Below are 19,382 nucleotides of genomic sequence, written 5' to 3' on the forward strand. Positions count from 1 at the left end.
AGAGATTTCACATGGATGAAAGCCTAGCAAAGTTCTCTTCTGGGAAATATTTATTTAAAAAGGCTCATTGTCAGGGAAGATCAGCATTCTTTGTCTGCATCTTCCAAAGAATGCTAAAACCTTGTGGAAAAATCTGCTGGTTGAAGTTGTCTTTGGCCACCTCTGACTGATTGTGAGGTGGCCTGGACCACCCGGAGATGCAGTGCTTCTATCTTCGGAGGGATTTTTTTTTTTTTACTTCTCTTCTTTGTCACTGGAAGATTATGAGGTAAGTTAACTGATATGCATCAGTTAACAAAGTACTTCTTAGTAGCTGCCACATCTCCCTCCCCCATACATCGTACGTGATGCTGTTCTAGGCAGTGGAGCTATAGAGTTTGGAAAAACATAGTAATCTGCACCTAACTTAGAAGAACAAGATCTGGATATTTCTGGGTTTTCACAGTAAGAAAGGAGATCCCTACCCAGCTTTAAAAAAACGGTCTTCTGGATCAGTAGCCACAGTCACTTCGCCAGTTCTCCACTTTGCTCAAGGCCAGTGGGAACCTTTGGGCTGAAGGGCCAGGATGCAGTAAGAACGGGGCCTCAGGTACTGAGTCGCAGGGTGGGGCTGTGAAGGACTTGCCCTTGGCACTCCGAAGAAGGAAGACATTCTAAAAATCTGCACTGAACATCATCTTATCATCAACGAAGAGATTTTTTTCAGGGATTACATCATCTAAGTTGAGTACTGGCTTTCTGCCAAGGTCGGGCTTTGGCAGGCCTCGGTTGGGAGGTGATGAAAATATTTGCAGTTCACCTATTATTTATAAGAGCTTTTGGAAAAGAGCTTAACTAAAAGTTTCAGTTGTTTCCGGTATAAAATATGTTTAGTGTTCCAGAGTATAACAGAGGCAGGGCAGCATTTGAAGGGCATAAACTTATTTTTTTTTTAATCTTTCAAATATCTTAGTGTATCATTTTTTCTTTTCTTTTTTTTGTCATCAACTGATATAATTTTCATCATAGGAATAGACATTTTTAATTATGAGTCTTGGAACAGTGATGACAAAGTGATGACTAACACGTATTTATTAAATGAGCGAATGAATGAATGAATGATACAAAATAGATTCATGGCTGTGCCTTTGCTCCTTTGTGTCCCCAGACAATAGCCAGGCAGCTGGCGGAGATCTTGTTGCGGGGTATGTGTGAGCAGAGCTACTGGAACCCTCTGGAGAATCCACCATGCCAGTCACCTCTGGACGATCCTCTCCGGAAAGGAGCAAACGCAAAAACCTACACCCTCACGCGGAAAGCCCGTGTCTACTCAGGAGAGAAGTATGGGAGTTGGTGTCCTCATCTGTAGGTTAGGGGATGGGAGGGAAACTTCAGGAAAATGTAAGGATTGAATAGAAGTTCAAGGGTAGATTTTCTACCAGTTTAATAAAGATAGCTCTTTACTCTTCATAATTTCAGCAAATATCCATGCATGCGTGGGGACGTTTTGAGTAGGAAAATGCTCTCATCTAGTGCTTGGCTGCCATTCTCAGCCTTCACTGTTGGTCTTTGGGATTTTCATTTCGTTTATTATAAGAACCGCAGAACCATACAGCAGTCAGTGACAAAGCTATTAGTAAGCCAGAGTTGACTTTTCTTTACTTTTCCTCAGCAATTTCATGATCCTTTTGTTTAAAAGCTTGTTTTAAACTGAATTAGCTGTAAGAAGAAGGCGAATTTGATAATTTACAGGTGATTGGAAGGTGATGTCTCTTTAGAATGTTTTAATTGGTTTAAGTTTTGGATTGGGAACTTGATCACCTTTGAGGAAAATGGGCTAGGGAAACACTCCGGTCTCAGCCTGGGATTTCCCCAGGTCCGGGAAGGAGGAGGTGGGAGGGAGAGAGACCACAAGAAGGCGGGGAGACGGGAACAGGGGTTGACTCATTCCTCCCCTCAAAGCTTTCCTTCCCGTCTTTGTTCCTACAAGGACAAGGCATGATGGCTTTTCAGAACCTCTCCATGAAGCAAAGGGGAACGTGTAAGAATAAGTACGGAAACCTTCTTTAGTCATTACAAATTGGAAAAATGGCTGAAAGACCGCAGGCTGCTGCTTCTGAGGCCCCAGAAAGCACTGACAGACATGGGGTGATTAGATAGTTATTACGTGTGTGACTTCTGAACGCAATGCCGCATTTTACAAGGGGCAGCATTTCTCAGGGTAACTGCCTCTTAATCCTCTTAAATTGACCCTGGCATTTGCCTCCCTCCTCATCTTGTTCAATCTGCATTTCTTATATGGATTCAGACTAGTGAGCGTTTTCTTAACTTTACCCTGCGTTTACTCCTTAGTACTTATCTGGATTCATAGAACATCTGTTCTAGCAATTCTCAAACTCTCACTTTTAAAATGCTGACCCCTCATTATGAACTATTTAGCAGCAGGATTGGGGTTCTTTTTTAGGTGATATTTAAATCTTAAAAATAGACCCTAGATTTTTCTTCTGCTTCAGATGCTTCTTAATAGCCAAAGTGCCGGTATATTGAAGAATCTAATTCTTGTTCCCTCCCCCAATCAAGTTTGACACATGGATGAAGCCCTGTGTCTCTCTGGGTGCGATTCCAGTGTGGCCTCACCCCTTGAAGGCAGAGAAGCTCACAGTGCTGGCCACTTCTCCCTTATTTCCTAAACCACTCAGCCTCTGTCACTCTTTTAACATCCGTTTCCCCATCTGTACAAGGAGAATCATGGAGGCAAAATGCAGATCTAGTTAAATGAAGTTATTAGTTAAAGGGAAGATTCCCATGTGACAGGTTACTGAGACACAAGTTTCATTTCACACAAATACACATTTTTTTTAAACTGTTTCATTGAGATATAATTCACATACTATATAATTCATTCATTTAAAGTGTACAATTCACATTAATATAGCTTTTAATATAGTCACATAGCCCATCACTACAGTCAAATTTAGAATACTTTCACTACCCCCAAAATAAACCTAGCACCCCTTAGCTGTCACCCGCCATCCCCCAAACACTTGTATTTTCACATGAATTTTAGGATCATTTTGTCTATTTCTGCAAAAAAAAAAAAAAAAAAAGGCAACTGGAATTTTGTAGGAATTGCATTTAATCTGTAGCTCAATTGGAGGAGTATTGCCATCTTGACAATATTAAGTCTTCTGATCCATGAACATGGGATATCTTTCCATTTATTTAGGTTTTCTTTAACTTTTTTCAGCAACAATTTGTAGTTTTCAGGGTATAAGGTTTGCACTTTTTTTTTTTTTTCCACGGTACACGGGCCTCTCACTGTTGTGGCCTCTCCCATTGCAGAGCACAGGCTCCGGACGCGCAGGCTCAGCGGCCATGGCTCAGGGGCCCAGCCGCTCCGCAGCATGTGGGATCTTCCCAGACCGGGGCACGAACCCGTGTCCCCTGCATCGGCAGGTGGACTCTCAACCACTGCGCCACCAGGGAAGCCCTGCACTTCTTTTGTTAAACTTATTCTTAAGGGTGTTTTGGTGTGTGTGCTATTCTTTTTGATACTATCACAAATGGAATTGTTATTATTAATTTCATTTTGGGGCTGTTCATTGCAAGTATATAGAAGTAAAATTGGTTTTCTATATTGATCTTGTATACTGAAGTCTTGCTGAGCTTGTTTATTAGTTCTAATAGTTTTTTTTAGATTCTTTAGGATTTTCTATATACAAGATCATGTCATCTTCAAATATAGTTTTACTTCTTCCTAACATAGATGGCTTTTATTTCATTTTCTTTCCTAATTGCCCTGGGTAGAACCGCCAGTACAATGTTGAATAGAAGTGGCAAGAGAGGACACCTTTGTTTTATTCCTGATCTTAGGAAGGGGAAAACATCCAGTCTTTCACTATTAAGTATGATGTTAGCTGTGGGTTTTCATAGATGCCCTTTATCAGGTTGAGGAAAGTCCCTTCTATTACTAGTTTGTTGAGTATATTTTTTTGTGAAAAGGTTTTGAATTTGTCAAATGCTCTTTCTGTATCTACTGAGATGATCATCTGGCTTTTGTCCTTTATTCTATTGATGTGATGTATTACATTAATTGATTTTCAGATATGAAGCCAACCTTGCATTCCTAGGTGAATCCCACTAGGTATATAATCCTTATTTATTACTGAGTTTGATTTACTAGTATTTTGTTGAGGATTTTTGCATCAATAGTCATAAAATAATTGATCTATAGTTTTCTTTTCTCATGATGTCTTTGTCTAATTTTGGTATGAGGATAATACTAGCCTCGTAGAATGAGTGGGAAATATTCCTTCCTCTTCTATTTTTGGAAAGAGTTTATGGGGAATTATTATTAATTCTTCTTTAAATGTTTGGTAGAATTCACCAGTGAAGCCATCTGGTCGTGGGCTTTTCTTTGTGGGAATGTTTTTGATTACTAATCCACTCCCTTTACTTGTTACAGAGCTATTAAGATTTTCTATTTCTTCAGTTTTGGTAGTTTGTGTCTTTCTAGAAATTTGTCCATTTCATCTAAGTTACCTAATTTGCTGAGTACAGTTGTTCATAGTATTCACGTACACACACACACACACACACACACACACACACACACACACATATAATTTCTATAAGATTGGTAGTCATGTACCCTCTTCCATTTCTCATTTCTCCTTTTAGTAATTTGAGTCTTCTCTTTCTTTTCTGGGTCAGTCTACCTGAAAAGTTTGTCAAGTCTTATTGACCTTTTTGAAGAATTAACTTTCAGTTTTGTTGATTTTTCTCTATTGTGTTTCTATTTCTCTAGTTAGTTAATCTCTGTGCTAATCTTTCTTCCTTCAGTTATCACCATCAGCTTTTAGCTTTCTAGCTTTGCATGTTCATACCCTTACTTCTGATTTATTAGTAAAGAGAGAAAAATCTGCTTGGGGCTTCCTTATTAACAAGACAGGACTCTCCAATCAAGCAATTTTGTGGCAAAACGATGTTATCACCAGTTCAGTTATGTGAGTTGGGAGGTAAAAAGGGGAATCCATAGATGATATTTAAATCTCATTTTGGCCGGTGGTCCCTCCTCTCTCCCCTCTTATGAGGAACATGAGCACAAAGCAAACTTTATGTGCCATAGATCCTTCCAGCTCCAGCAAACCACACGGACCATTCAGGACCATTGGTCATGATGGACCATTACTGAAAAATAACCTCTGCCAGAAAACTCCCCTCCCTGTCACTGCAACCTGGATGTGAAGTGGGGACAGGATGCTCATCCTCTCTCCGTCTTAAATGTTGAAAGGAAATAAAATGCTGATAATCCAAGATAAAAAAAGAGAGGAAGAATCACATGCCATAGGCCTCCTTACTTCCTTTCTTCTAGATCTTTCTATGAAGAATTTTATTGACTTTTGTTTACTTATTTTTTAAGTAAGCTTTTTACTGGCACGTAATATACATTGCGAAAAATACACGAACCAAAAGTAGAAAACTTGATGAATTTTCACTAAGTGAACACATGCAAGTAATTTAGCATCCTGGTCAAGAACTAGACATGGCCAGAACCCTAGAAGGACTCTCTGTACCCTCCCCCAGTTACTGCTCCCTGCCCAAGGGTAACCCTATCCTGACTTCTATCACTGTAATTAGTCTGACCCATTTTTGAAATTTACATGAATGGAATCATATATTAAGTACTTTTACGTTTAACTTCTTTTGTCTAACATTATATTGGAGAGATTCATCCATATTTTTGCATGTAGTAGTAGTTTGTTTTTGTTGTTGAATAGTATTCCATTTTATTAATATACTCCCATATGTTGATCCATTCTACTCTTGATGGACATTTGCGTTGTTTCTCATTTGGAGCTAATAGGAACAGTGCTGCTATGAATATTCTTATACATGTTTCTTAGTCCACATATGTGTGCATGTCACTCAAGTATGTTTTTACTTCCATTGTATTCCTCCTTGTAAAAAGCACTTGAGGTGGCTTAGATAATTAAATGCATATTAGACTAGATAATTAGCATTAAGTAAAGGAGGAAGCTAGAAACCACTATGATGCCAGGAAGCGGATGATGATTTATTGAAAACTAGGAGTGCCATACATTGTGCTGAACTCCTCGGTAGGCCTAAGAGGAGAAAGTAATGATCATGGCGTGCTAAATACAGGTTTGAACCTCCTGGTAGCCAAGGCAGAGGCTTTTGGTAAGGACGAGGATGCTGTTCAAAGTTTAAAGATAGGGGACATTGAAGGGTCCTAACAACTACCTGATGGCAGAACTGAAGCTGTGAACGGCCATCCCTTCAATCAACTTCCTCCAGGTCTAAGGCCCCAGGCTTCTGGCTCCACAAGGCTGAGGCCTGGGCACCCCAGGATCTCCCCTTGAGGCTCTTGGGCCCCAAGAGGATAATATCACAAAAGGAGGGCCCCAACAATTTTGACTGTCCACCCTGAGCTCCACACTTCCCTGGGCAGGGAAGAGGGAAAGAATGACCAGAAATAGATCTAGAGAATTCATAATTATGGAGAAGGGGGCATTCCGGTGGGTAGCTTTTTAGGCATGTCTCTTAAAACTAGCCTTTCCCCCTCCCCCGCCCCCCACTTCTTCCTGCCAGCCCTGAGAACTTTGCAGCACCCCTGAGTACCCATCTTTCCTGCCTTGAAAAGAAGGGTAGAGGAAGTAGAATTAGAATCAGTTAATGTGCTACTTGTTAGCAGCTCTAGTAAAAATAACACAACCTCACATTTAAGTAGACTAGATGGCTCAAGTGGAATTTGGGGATTATCTCTGGACTGAATTTGCTGGTGTTAAGTTATGATTAGAATGGGCTCCCTCTCTTTTCAATTAGTCTGGACAATGCAGAACTGGGTAGCTGTGAAAAAAATGCTTAATGGTTCTGCTTTATTTGTAAGGTCCCAACTGCATGTAAGCACGAGCCAGGATATCAGGAACTGATTGCTGGATGGGGATACACACAGACACACACACAGACACACACACACAGACACACACACACGAGCGTTCTTAATTCAAAGCCTGTTGGCTCTATTTCTGAATTTAAGGGGAAAGAAATGTTCCATCTTCCAAAAACCCAAATCACCTCAAGTTACCTCTTTAAGGAGGTCACTGCACATTCCAGAATCCTGCTTCTCACTCACAGCCCAGCCCTTTTATAAATTTTAGCCCTGCAGGAGCAATAGGAACCATCCCACAGGTGGTTTCCTTACCTCCAGGGATGACTGAATTGTAAAAAGAGTATCAGTCACTGGACTTTTCTGTCTTACTCCTCATGGCCCTTTGACACAATACAAAATTTGCCAGCACTTCAAAGAGAACAAATATTTGCAATCATTTGGAAAACATTTTTTTGGCCATTTTGGGGGGGAAATCATCCCTTCTCTTAAGTTAAATGATTGTAATATTACCCCTGGGAAGATGTAAATTTAGTCTTTATTTAGTCATCTCCAAAACATCCCCAAGTTTTTTTAACCAAGTTCATTTTTATTGCACTCTTCTACCATTCCACGAAAAAGAGTTGATGGGACTTCCCTGGCAGTCCAGTGGTTGAAACTCTGCGCTTCCACCGCAGGGGGTGCGGGCTTGATCCCTGGTGGGGGAACTAATATCCCACATGCCCCGCCTGGCATGGCCGAAAAACAAACAAACAAAAAAGCAAGAACCGAGAAAAAAAGAAACAGAGTTGAGTTTGGCCCAACCAGTGATAAGACTTACAATTCTATTCAAAGGATGCTAGAACTTTAGAATGGGGGAAAATGCTGGAGGGTTTTTTTTTTTCCGGCTATGCCCCGCGGCTTGTGGGATCGTAGTTCCCTAACCAGGGATTGAACCCCCAGCCCCCAGACGATGAGAGCGCAGAGTCCTAACCACTGGACCACCGGAGAATTCCCTGGAGGTCTTTTAAAACGCTCAGAGCACAAAAAATAGGATATAGGGAATGGAGACCAGAGTTACGTTTCGTTTTTATTGTTCTTTAATCCTGAGCAACATTGAGCTTAAAAGCTTTTTATTTTAATCCAAGATGGTAGCCAAATCCCATAAAGTTGATGCATAAGACAGCTCCTGCGTGCCACCCCATAGTACACGTGTGTTTGAGTAAGATAGCTCACTAAGTTCTTACTGTATTCTAGAAATCATTCAAACTCTAAAATTGCTTCCTATCTCCTGTATCATCTAAATGACAATATACAATACGCCAGCTAGCAAGTAAGAGGTAAGAAGAGTACCATGTAGCGAAATGTCTTCAGTTTATACCTCGTAATGGGTTTAGGAGGAAGCTTGTGTTCTTTAGATAACGTCAGTTTGTAGTGATCAAACTTTCCACCTCTGTCATAGGCACAAACGTTCTTTGGGCTTTTAACTTGGTTTCTACAGCGTTACCCAGCTGCCTGCTATTAAAATGCGTAGTTAAAATGTATACATTCCATAGATTACCATAGAAATAAACAAATTAATCCAGGGGCCCAGATTATACAGTATTTTTCATGGGTTCTACACTAAATAGAAATCTAGAAGCTGTTAGCCGTTCAGTTCTGCTTAGTCATGTATTTTGTGTTATTTTGAAATTGCCATATATCAAAGTCAATTTTCTTTATACAGCATTTTTTGTCCTCAAGAAAATACTGAAGAAGCCCTGTTGTTATTGCTGATTAGTGAATCAATGGTGAGTAGAATGTGTTTTTACATTTTTCTTTCCCCTATTCCTATGGTCCCTGTTTTGATATGGTGACTCCATCAGGATGGTGATTCTTTCTCTTTGGAGATGAGTACTTTCCAAAGGGGATACCTGGTGGGAAAAAAGTATAGTGGTTTAAAAAAAAGGGACGTTTCTAATTCTTGGACTGGCCAGATATGTCCCTGGGTCAGCCTGGAGCATGGAGCTTCTCTTCCCTTAGTTCATTCATTTATCCACCAAGTACTGATTGAACACTAACACAATTGTTTATGGGTAACTATAGCTAAAATGACCACCAGAGGAACCTTGAAAGGGGAAAGAAGCCCCCAAAAGGTAACCTTTATGAGCCTTCTCCATTTGCCTTGGTGGGAGGGAGAAATTGGGGGTGAAACACTTGTATACTTGAACCTCCGGTTTCCATAGCAGCAGCCTGATGAAACTGCCTCGTCCTCCTGCCCAGGTCCTCTCCCCAAGCCCCCACCTGTTTCCCAGGCATTGCAGAGCCCAGGCCCAGAGAGCCCACTCCTGTTACCTGGCTCTGCTGTTGTGAGGGAGTTTTTGCCAGACCATCAAATTCCTTTGAAATGTTTTCTTAGTGTTTGGCCAGGATATCACATGTAGGTCTACGATTTCATCGCTCATCCTTTACTGGGTTTCTACTCTGCATATCGCTAGACATGACAGCCCGGCTTGAAACATTCTGGAGTAATCTGTGTTATAGTAGTTAATACCTTGGCAAGTAAATGGTGTCTGCTGAGCACCTGAGCAGAACAGCAAGCCCCTGGAACTTGGAGGGACCTAGAGGTCCTCACATCCACCTAGTTATTTAGACGAGGGACCGGAGGCCCAGAGCAGGCAGAAGGAAGGCATCATGCAGTGGTCTGCTGCTCCTTGTAGCAGAGCATCCTGCCTTCTTCCATAACTCCCACCCCACCAGGCAGGCAGGAGGAGAAAAGAGGAAAAGGAGCCGTAACTAAAGCAAGAGAAGCTGTTCCCTTCTTCCCCAAGCAGACAGTTTAAATGGAGGCGTGAAATACACTCAGGGAGAAAGACTTAGAAACGGAGCACAAGAGGAATGCCTGTGTGCTGAGTGAAAGAGGGGCAAAAGAGGCTGGGATTAGGCAGGCAGCGTAGCTTTCTTGCCTTAAGTTAAAGCTTTGGGTTTTCTTGTTCTGTGAAATGGCCCCGAGATGTTTATAAGAGCGAGACTGCTTGAGTCACCGCTTCTTTTTATTTGAAAGCTCTTTGACATCATTGGCCCTACTTCCTCTGAAGGAAACAGGTTGCCCCTGTGGCTTATCTTTCCTTGACTGTCAGCTGGTGACTTAGGACGGTGTCATTTACATCCTCTACTCTACCTTGGCACAGATGTGGAGGCACGTATGTGCACAGGCTGGCGCCCAGTGGCCTCCAGTAACTGGTGTTCAGATGGGCAGGTCTCACCGTCATCAGTTCTGTGGAGGGGGAGGAGGGCTGCCCACACAGGCCTCATCGCTGGACTCTTCACAACCTGGCACTTAGCTTCCTTTGGGCAGACTTGGTTAGTAACGGTGTAAAAATTCTGAAAGCGTAGTGAGCATACGCTTTCGATTTCTTGGACAATTCTGATTGAAAGGATTGAGTTCTATTGTCAGATCATGTGTTCCAGATTGGGATTTGGGAAACATGGCCACATCTCTAGAATGCTTGCTCTAAGTGTTGTTGTCTTGGGAGTGATGTCCCCAACTCTCCTGCTCCCTCCTTGAAGTGGTAGAAACTAGTAATACTCAAAGTTCGGATCCCCTGGAGACAGTCAAATCTGACTCTGTCGTATTTAATTTCCAGGAAGTCTCTTCAGAGGATGGTGAAATCCAATGACAGTAAATATGAAGGGCTAGGTTGCCAACCAAAATGATTATGTTCTCCCTGTAAGTCGTTCCATAGTTACGTAGGTAGAAGTCTAAATTAAGTTGCCTTTGGAAGTCTTTTTTCACGTCCCTTGACTCCTTGATTTTTTTCAGTTTTTAGACCGAAAATAGATGTGCTCAATTTCAGAACCAAAATGAGAATTGCCGGGCTTTTTTGGTGTCTGAGAAAATTGTATTCTTTACTGGTCCTAATTTTAACTTAGAAGCATAAATTTGTCCATAGTCCCTCCACCTACAAGAACTCATTTGGAATTGGACTGCATTCTTACCTCAAGTCAAATTAGTTTCCCCAGGAGAAAGGGGTTATCGGAGCCATATTAGTACAACTACCACTGAGACAATGTTCTGGGACATTTATTATTTGTGGACCTGTTTGAGGTTCTATATTGTACCTTTTTAATCAAAAAGCACTGAGAGACTTTTTCTTTTAAAAAGAAAAAAAAAGACGCATTTGGGCATAACCTGAAAATCTCTCTTAAATGGTGTTTGTCTCACTCCCTTCTCCCCCAGGCATTGATCTCAATATGGAACATTTAGAGGAAATAAATAAAACGAGACCACTTACAGCAGGCCGTATTTTCCCCAGAGCTTCTTTTTTTGGGTCGAAAGGCACTCCTAGCAAGAAAAACTTAGAATGAAATCTTCAAAAGCAGGCTTGTTTCCATAAGAGATGACTCACTTTGTAGGAAGTGGCCTGTCTTATATATTCTTATTTGTCTTTGACATTTAAGAGTAAGGAGTTTTAAAACAAGTAAGTACTGACAGGAGGCTACAAGTCAGTGCCTTGGACTCACGCGAAAGAAAGCATTCACCTCGTTAGTGAGCAGGAGATTGTGTGCGTGGCCTTTCCAAGTGTCAGGCAGGAAGGTAGACGTCAGCCCGCCTGGACCGGTGACCCTCGTCCTGCACGTGCCACTTCCGTGGGGAGAACGAAGGGGCCCTTTCTGTGCTCCTAGGGATGGACTTCTGTTCCTTAGCAAGGAAAAGAAGACAGGAAAAATCTAACTTTATTGATACTGAACTCCCTATTAGGGCAAAAAGGAAAATGAGCTATGTTTAGAGTCTCCAGGACATGTGATATGTCTGGAGGAGTTGGGGGAGAAATTTCAAAAGTAATGAAAACAAGTCACTGTGAAGAGCGGTTGATTTCTAGATAGATGAGATAAATAAGCTTGAACGCACCTGCTGTATTTCTGTGCTAAGCAGTGGGGAAGAGAAATAGGCATGCCCTGGTGTTCTCCTGGGTCCTCTGTGCTAACGTCTTTTAAAACAAAAATCCGTTTGCTTCTTGCTATCTCTTGTACGTCTGTTTTGTGCTTCCCTAAACAAAGCTGAATTAGTTTCTGTAGTCTGTTCCAGTGAAGATGTCATATAGGGATTTGAACGTGACTTGGGTGAGAGAGGAAAAGTGCGCTGTATCTCTGTTGGACTGATGGAACGTGATGACACCATTTGGTGATGGGAAGTGTGGGGCTGGGACTTTTCTCCCGCTCTGTAATGTACGGCAGAAGCAGGATCTACAAGTGAGGCGCAGCAGGGCTTCACTTGGTGGACGATTCTGCTGCCCCAGAGCACAGCTGTGTCTGCAGCATGGCTGTCTGTGAACCCGAGCCCAGGAGGAACCACCCTGCTTTGCATCGACTCCTAAAGCTTCCTCCAGACGCCTGCTGACAGGGACAAGTGCCCGCCAGGCCTTCAGTGTTTGGATAACACCATGTTACCATGTGCTGTGGTGCTCTGGGGATTTTGAATAAATGACCCCTGTCTCATTTGTGTCCTTGTCTCCAGACCCGCGGCAAGCTCCCAGGGGCAGGAGAGCCTGGATGGCTTCTCTGCGCACGGTGACAGCTGTGTGCACGGGCTAGCTCACCGTCTGCTTCTCTCTTCTGTGTTCTTTCCAGGCCAACCGGGACGCTGTGCTGAGCAGGATACCTGAGCACAAGAGCGACCGCCTCATCAGTTTACAGAGTGCATCTGTGGTCTATGATTTACTGACCATCGCTCTTGGAAGAAGAGGCCAGTATGAGATGCTGTCAGAGGTACAGACCTTGAGTCTGGTTGACTTCCAGCAGTGGGTAGTGCTGGCAGTACCAGCACTGTGAAGAGCTGTGGGACCTGGTCTTGTCCCCACCCCCCGTCGCTGGCAGCCATGTGACCTTGGGCCCATCACTTAACTTTGGTTTCCATCTCTGCAAAATGCGAATTGGGCTAAACGATTAGGTGGTGGAATTCATTGGTGGTCATCTCCTACCAAGGGTCCATAAACCCACTGGGGTGAGTTCACGTATGAGAGAAGGCAAGCGTTTCTCAAGCAGTTTCTCTTTCAGTGTAATTTCCACCGTAACCCCAATCTCCCATCTGTGATATTAATTTCCTTGTAAAACAGGTCTCATTTTATATAAAGTATCAATGCATAGCTCCTGGTGAGCTGGCATCTTCCGGCACAGTGTGCGTTGGGTGAGCTGGTGCGGGCTTCGCGGGAAGTAAACGCCGTCGTCGCGTAGAGTCCTTTACTCGTTCAGAAGAGACCCCAGTTGCTTACAGATCTTGTACCAGGCATTGCCATCTCATTCCCTCAGCTGCTAAGAAACACTTAGGATGGAAGCCTGACGGGTTTTCCAGTTTCAGAAGAAGCTGGTTAATCCGAGGCTGCGGTTATGCGTTATTGAGTCCCTGCCCAGAATACCAGACCCACCCTGGTAGGGGCTAAATCAGTAACAAGATCATTTTATCTTCTCTTTAGTGAAGTAAAAAGAAAGAAGGGAAGAAAGACAACTCCTTTTGTTAAAACGAACTTTTCCATGTTATTTATCTTTCTTTTTCTAAATTTACACACATTGCAACAGCCTCCGGGCACGAGGACAGGGAATGAAATACAGTAACAGATTGGCTGAAATCAGATAAGCACCCAGCTCACCCTGTAGCCTGCCTGCCGGTGCATCGCCGCATTAGGCAGGAGCCTTGGAGAACAGATGAGCCTGCGTGGCTTGGATCTTTTTTTAGTCTTTGGTTTGGTGACTATACAGGGCAATGGTTACTCAGTCTTCAAAAAAAAAAACAAAAAGCCCTCGCCATCTGGCTTAGATAAGGCAATGAGTCCAGATGTTCCTGTCATACACGGTATACCCCCTGGGACACTGCCCAGGCTTGGGATCGGCCCAGATTCTTTACCACCCCAGGGGCTTTGGCTTCCTGGGACCCCCTCCTTCTGGCCAGCTTAGTTCCTGTCCGCCGCTTCCACCAAAGAGCCCATCTGTAGCGCCACCCAGCTCACAGCAGAGTTCTCTTAAGGTGAACTCCCCTCCACCCCCGACAAACCACTAAAAGTTTCTCAGAGGCCAGGGTTGAGCGTGGTTGGCACGTCTGCTTTCCTCCCATCATGTAGCAACAGAACCTGTCCCCAGCTTGAAATTCCCCTGTGTCCGCAGCAGGTGTGAGGAGCCTCAGGCTGACAGGCTGGACGGCCCCTGCCCACAGGCTTCTCGTCGTGCCACAAGTGACTCCAGGGGCACGGCTGTCATCCTAGCGGCATTCCTCCGCGAGCCCGCAGCTCCCTGGCATGGGCCTCTGCCCGGCACGGAATCCTGGGACCTTGTCTTCAGCCAGATGACTTTCACCTTGACATCACATGTAGCTTCATCTCGTGGTGATGACCTGACGCCCAAGTCACTGGGTAGTCCGGTTGGTTGCTGGAGCCTTTGCAATTCAGAATATCCTCTAGTCACATTGTCAACAGTGGAAACAGCGTCAGGGATTGCCTTGCAAGTGCTGGAGCAGAGCGGTGGAAGAAAGGGAAATTTATCACTGTCTATCCCTCGGAGCCTTTTGAATTTCATGCCATATCTGTGTTTTATCTATTAAACATATAAATCGATGGATCAAATATATATATAATAGAGGACATTCATTTCTTTAACACATATAAATGCAGCCCCTGGTTCTGTGCCAGGGGCTGTGATCCAGGCCGGGGATGCAGCCGTGGGCGAGGCGGGGTCCCTGTCCGTGAGCGGCTCCCAGCCCAGAGGAAGGCCACCATGCAGCAGGCAGTCGCCATCTGGGCTGGCCGCCGCCGGGGGGTCTCCACACAGGGTCTCATCCAGTAATGACGGATCTGAGTCCTCGGCCTTAGCTTGTCTTGCTACTTCTACTTAGTTTTGCAGATGGAGCTTCCCCCAGTGCACATGTGGCGGCCACGGTGAAGCAGATCTGAGTAGAGCTGTCTTAGGAGGAAGGCGCAGGTGCACAGCGTCTCGAGGGCTGGCCCTGGTTTGGGAGAGCTCGCCTCCTGGAGGAGGGTCTTGGTCCGCCCTGGCTGAGCGCCGACCTCTCTCCCTTGGTCCCAGGCCATGACTTAAAGTGTCCCGCTTCCCTCATTTGCTGGGGTTTCCTTCCTCCCTCCCTTCCTTCCTCCCTCCCTCCCTTCCTCCCTCCTTCCCTCCCTTCCTCCCTCCCTCCCTTCCTCCCTCCCTCCCTCCCTTCCTCCCTCCCTCCCTCCCTTCCTCCCTCCCTCCCTCCCTTCCTCCCTCCCTCCCTCCCTCCCTCCCTCCCTTCCTTCCTCCCTCCCTCCCTTCCCTCCTTCCCCCTTTTTCCCCCCAATTTGTCTTGTATGTTTCCTTCCTTCCTTCCTCCCCACCCTTCCTTTCTTTCTTCTCATCTGCTCTTCCATTTCCTAAGGACTTTAGGTTAAAAGGCTAACTGGATTTTTTTTAATTGCGGTACATTTACATAACATACACTCAACCACTTTAAAAGGTACAATTCAGTGCATTTAGTACATTCATGCTGTTGTACAACCATCACCTCTAATTTCAGAACACTTTCATCACCCTGGGAGGACACCCCGGCCCCACTGAGCAGCTGCTCCCCACTCCTCCCCGCCCCCAGGCCCTGGCAGCTACTAATCTGCTTTCTGACTCCGTGGATTTACCTAGTTTGAGTATTTCATGTAAATGCAATCATCCATCATGTGACCTTTTGTGTCTGGCTTCTTTCACTTGGCGTGATGCTTTCAGGGTCGTCCACATGGTAGCATGTATCTGTCCTTCATTCCTTTTTATGGCTGAGTAACATCCCATCGTATGGATAGACCACGATTTGTTTCTCCATTTTTCAGTTGGTGGACATTTGGCCGTGGCGACAGTGCTGCTGCGGAGTAACTGGCTTTTAAACTTCCTACATTATTTCTCTGGGCCCCACGGATGTTGGGATTATCATTTTCATTCACGTGGCGGTTGTTTATATCCTGTCTTCATCTGCTGCATCGTCACCACAGTGATCTTTCTCAAACACCCTTCTGTTGAGAAACATTTCATGGCTATCCCCCTTGCCCCTTCTTTTTCTCCCTCTTTTTATTTTGTTTTGCTTTCCTTTTCCTCCTGTAATGAAAACAACTTCATTGTCTTTCTGCCCCATGCTACAGCCCTTGAAGAATCAAACATTACATACAAACATGGAAAAGAAAAAAGTCACTGAGAATCCCACTCTCCTGAAAGAGTTGGCTACCCACTGACATTTTAGAGATCACTTTGTCCTATATCTCTTTATGAACAAGTGCATGTACATCTATGTAAGTTTCAAGGAATGGGACAGTATCATAGACGTTTTATTGTGGATATTCCCCATCATTCTCCTCCCCTCCATTGACATCCCCACCCCAGCCCTGCCTCCTCAACCCCCAAACCCGGGTCAGCCATCTCATGTGTCCTGGGCACAGGCCCTAGAGTCAGAGAGCTTCGGTTTGAGTTCTGGTTCTGCCGCTTACTAGTTGTGTGATCCCGGCAAATCATTAACCTCTTATGCCTCAGTCTTTCCTTCTGTAAAATAGGCATAATAATCACACCTATGTCAGATCATTCTGAGGGTTATTCGCTAATTCATGTAAAGTGCTCAGAACAGAGCCCTACACGTAGAGCTCATTAAACAGCAGCCGCGTGCTGCTGTGCTATCTCTACCACTGGGTGCCCAGGAGTCGCCAGGCATGGTGGAAGCAACTAAGTATACAAAAACAGTATCTTGTCTTCCAGAAACTTCCAGTCTATATAAGGAAATCAGAAAACAACACATGGAAAGGTAACCAGTTAGAGAAGACTAGATAGTGCAAGGCACGTTAATTGCAGGTGAAGGGACTAGGCCAGGTGCAGCAGAGCTGGCAGGTTGGGGGTGCCAGGGAGAATGATAAACAGCTGATGTATGAATTGGCTCTTCGGGGCCTGACAGGAATTAAGTCTAAGAGCAGAGGGACACCCTCATTGTCAAGGTCACGGAGGTGCAGGGACATGAGGCCTTGCTCTCATGGGGGGAGGAGAGGAGGCGAGGACTGGGTGAAAGCAAGGAGCCAGGTTGCCAGGCCCTGACGTGTCTGACACACCACCCTTCAGCTGCTCTGTGAGCAGATTCTCTTTGCCTCTGTGCCACTGCAGGAACCTTCCTTTCTTCTGGGTAGAATCTTTCATGAACAGAAGAGTTCACCTCCACCAGGCTGCTGTGAGAGGAGAGGTCTTGCCTCCTTCCCACCCTGTCCTCATCATACCTTCCTCCCTTCTCTTATCCCCAAACAGCGTCAACACTTCTGCATCAGGACGCGGCTAGCGCGGGTCCAGGCACTCCCACACCAGCAGGGACAGGGTGGGGGGCCCCCAGTCCATCTTCTCATACTCACAACACCTTTGTGTGTGTCGTAAGCATTGTGCAGACTCCGCCCTTTAAGAACAGTGCTTATGTGGGGAGCAGAGCCACTTTGCAGAAAAACTCTCCTCTCTGTCTCCGTGGTTCAAGATGGAAGGCTCCCCTCGCATCTCAAGATGGGCTGCTTTCTTGTGTGCCCACACGGTGCCTTTCTTTCTCTCGGGGTGCTGTTCAGCCGGATCCTGGGCAAGGAGCGCTGTGTGCAAAGGGAATTCAAACCAAAGGAGCATCACATCCTCATCCTAACGGGTTTAAATATAAGCGCAATGGTTACCGTATCTCCAGTGCTAGGAGTTTTCATGTTTTTAAAGACTGATGTGAAGCCCTGCTGAAAGGTTTGTGTAGGAAGGAACACTTCTTTTTCTCCCCCTTTTTAAACAGTAGCGCTAGTTGGCATGACAACCTGCGCTATTAAAAGTAAAGCAACAAGCACCGCTTTCTCTGTTTTTTAGAATGAACACAGGCTGCTAAGGAATTGTTTCTTGAATTTGACTATTAATGGCTCCATGTTGACAGAATGTTTTGGGGTCCTTTTTGAAGGGTGCGTGTATCCCCTCTACACAGACATGGCAGCTTTAAAGACAGAAATGGTTTTTTTATCTTTCCTGTTGAATTCGTATTCATTTGTTTATGGTAAATCTCAACAACTTTATAGTTCTGTGGGTAGAACTGTCTGGCTCGTGCTTGTACCAAAGGGGCATCTACACGTCCGTACCCCAAACACTTATTTAATCAGGGAGCCTTGTAGAAAACACTTGAACATCTAACTACATCTGCTTAACCGGCCTATCATTTGTTAGTTTACACTAACATTTGGTATTTCATGCAGCCCCACTCACTCTGCAGAAACCCAGCCTTGACCTACATACCAGGGTCCCTAGAAGGCATCAGGGTGGCCTGATGCAAACGGAACCACAGACTTCTGAGAAATCGAGGCAGAGCGTTTGGTTCGTGATAGGTGCACAATAAACACTTGCTGAATAAACCCGTGCTTCGAAACCAATGTACATTCTCATCCTGCTTTCCTTTGGTTTGGGGGTAAACTGTCCCTGGATGTGCAATGAGTGTCTCTTCCCCAGGTAGGCCCAAAGGTTAAAGGTGCTTTACTTGGGAAATAGCAGAGGAAGAGGTGGGCCCTGCTTGGGGCAGAGCACTGACTGGTGCAGATCCCAGCTCTGGTCCAGCTTTGGGGGTCAGCCCAGTAGGGATCAACTACATCATTTTTGAACGACAGACCTGCCCTGAAGAATCTCAGCCACTGATGTGGCCACAGGTGTCTATATTCCCACCCTTATGGGTATGTTTTTTGAAATAAGCATCATTGTTCTCTTCTTATGGCCCTCAAGGGAAAAAATTTTTCAACTTAAAAAATGCCATATTAACCATTTTAAAATATATAATTCAGTGGCATTAATTGGATCCACAGTGTTGTGTAACCAGTATGTCTGTTTCCATACTTTTCCATCACCCCAAACAGAAGCTCTGTACCTATTAAGCAATACTCCCCATTCCCGCAACCCCCATAACCTGGTAACCTCTAAGCTACTTTTTGTGTCTGTGAATTTGCCTATTCTGGGTACGTTATACAAATGGAATCATGCAGTACTAGTTTTTTGGTTCTGGCTGACTTCACTTAGCCTATGTTTTCAAGGTTCAGCTATGTTGTAATAATATATCTGATAGCGTGTATCAGAACTTCATTCCTTTTTACAGCTGAGTAATATTCCATGGTGTGTATATGCTACATGTTGTTTATTCATTCGTCTGTTGATGGACGTGTGGATTGTTTTCACCTTTTGGCTATTGTGAATAATGCAGTGATGGACACGTATCTGAGTTCCTGTTTTCAATTCTTTTGGGTATATGTCCAAGAGTAAAACTGCCAGGTCACATGGTAATTCTATGTTTAACTCTCTGAAGAACTACCAAACTGTTTTTCACGGCAGCTGCACCATTTTATGTTCCAAGCAGCAAGGCACGAGTGTTCCAGTTTCTCCACGTTCTCACCCACGCTTTTATTTTTTGTTTTTGTTTTTTTGCTGTTGTTGTTGTATTACAGCCATTCCAGTAGGCGTGAAATGGTATCTCATTGTGAGTTTGCCTGTTGACTAATGACGTTGA

General features: G+C 44.4%; 1 protein-coding gene across 3 annotated transcripts in view; it reads left to right on the top strand.

Moving 5' to 3' along the window:
• TTC7B (tetratricopeptide repeat domain 7B) overlaps window positions 1-19,382 on the top strand; it is a 239,683-nt gene that overhangs the window by 111,413 nt on the left and 108,888 nt on the right. For all 3 annotated transcript variants that reach the window (XM_082841924.1, XM_082841925.1, XM_082841923.1), the window contains exons 7-9: window positions 1,148-1,320; window positions 8,595-8,658; window positions 12,479-12,616. In XM_082841924.1, coding sequence (XP_082698050.1) covers window positions 1,148-1,320; window positions 8,595-8,658; window positions 12,479-12,616 — 375 coding nt within the window. The remainder of the gene's footprint in view (window positions 1-1,147; window positions 1,321-8,594; window positions 8,659-12,478; window positions 12,617-19,382) is intronic.

Source organism: Leucopleurus acutus (genome assembly GCF_964270905.1).
Source record: "Leucopleurus acutus genome assembly, chromosome: 1".
NCBI classification, from domain to species: Eukaryota; Metazoa; Chordata; class Mammalia; order Artiodactyla; family Delphinidae; genus Leucopleurus; species Leucopleurus acutus.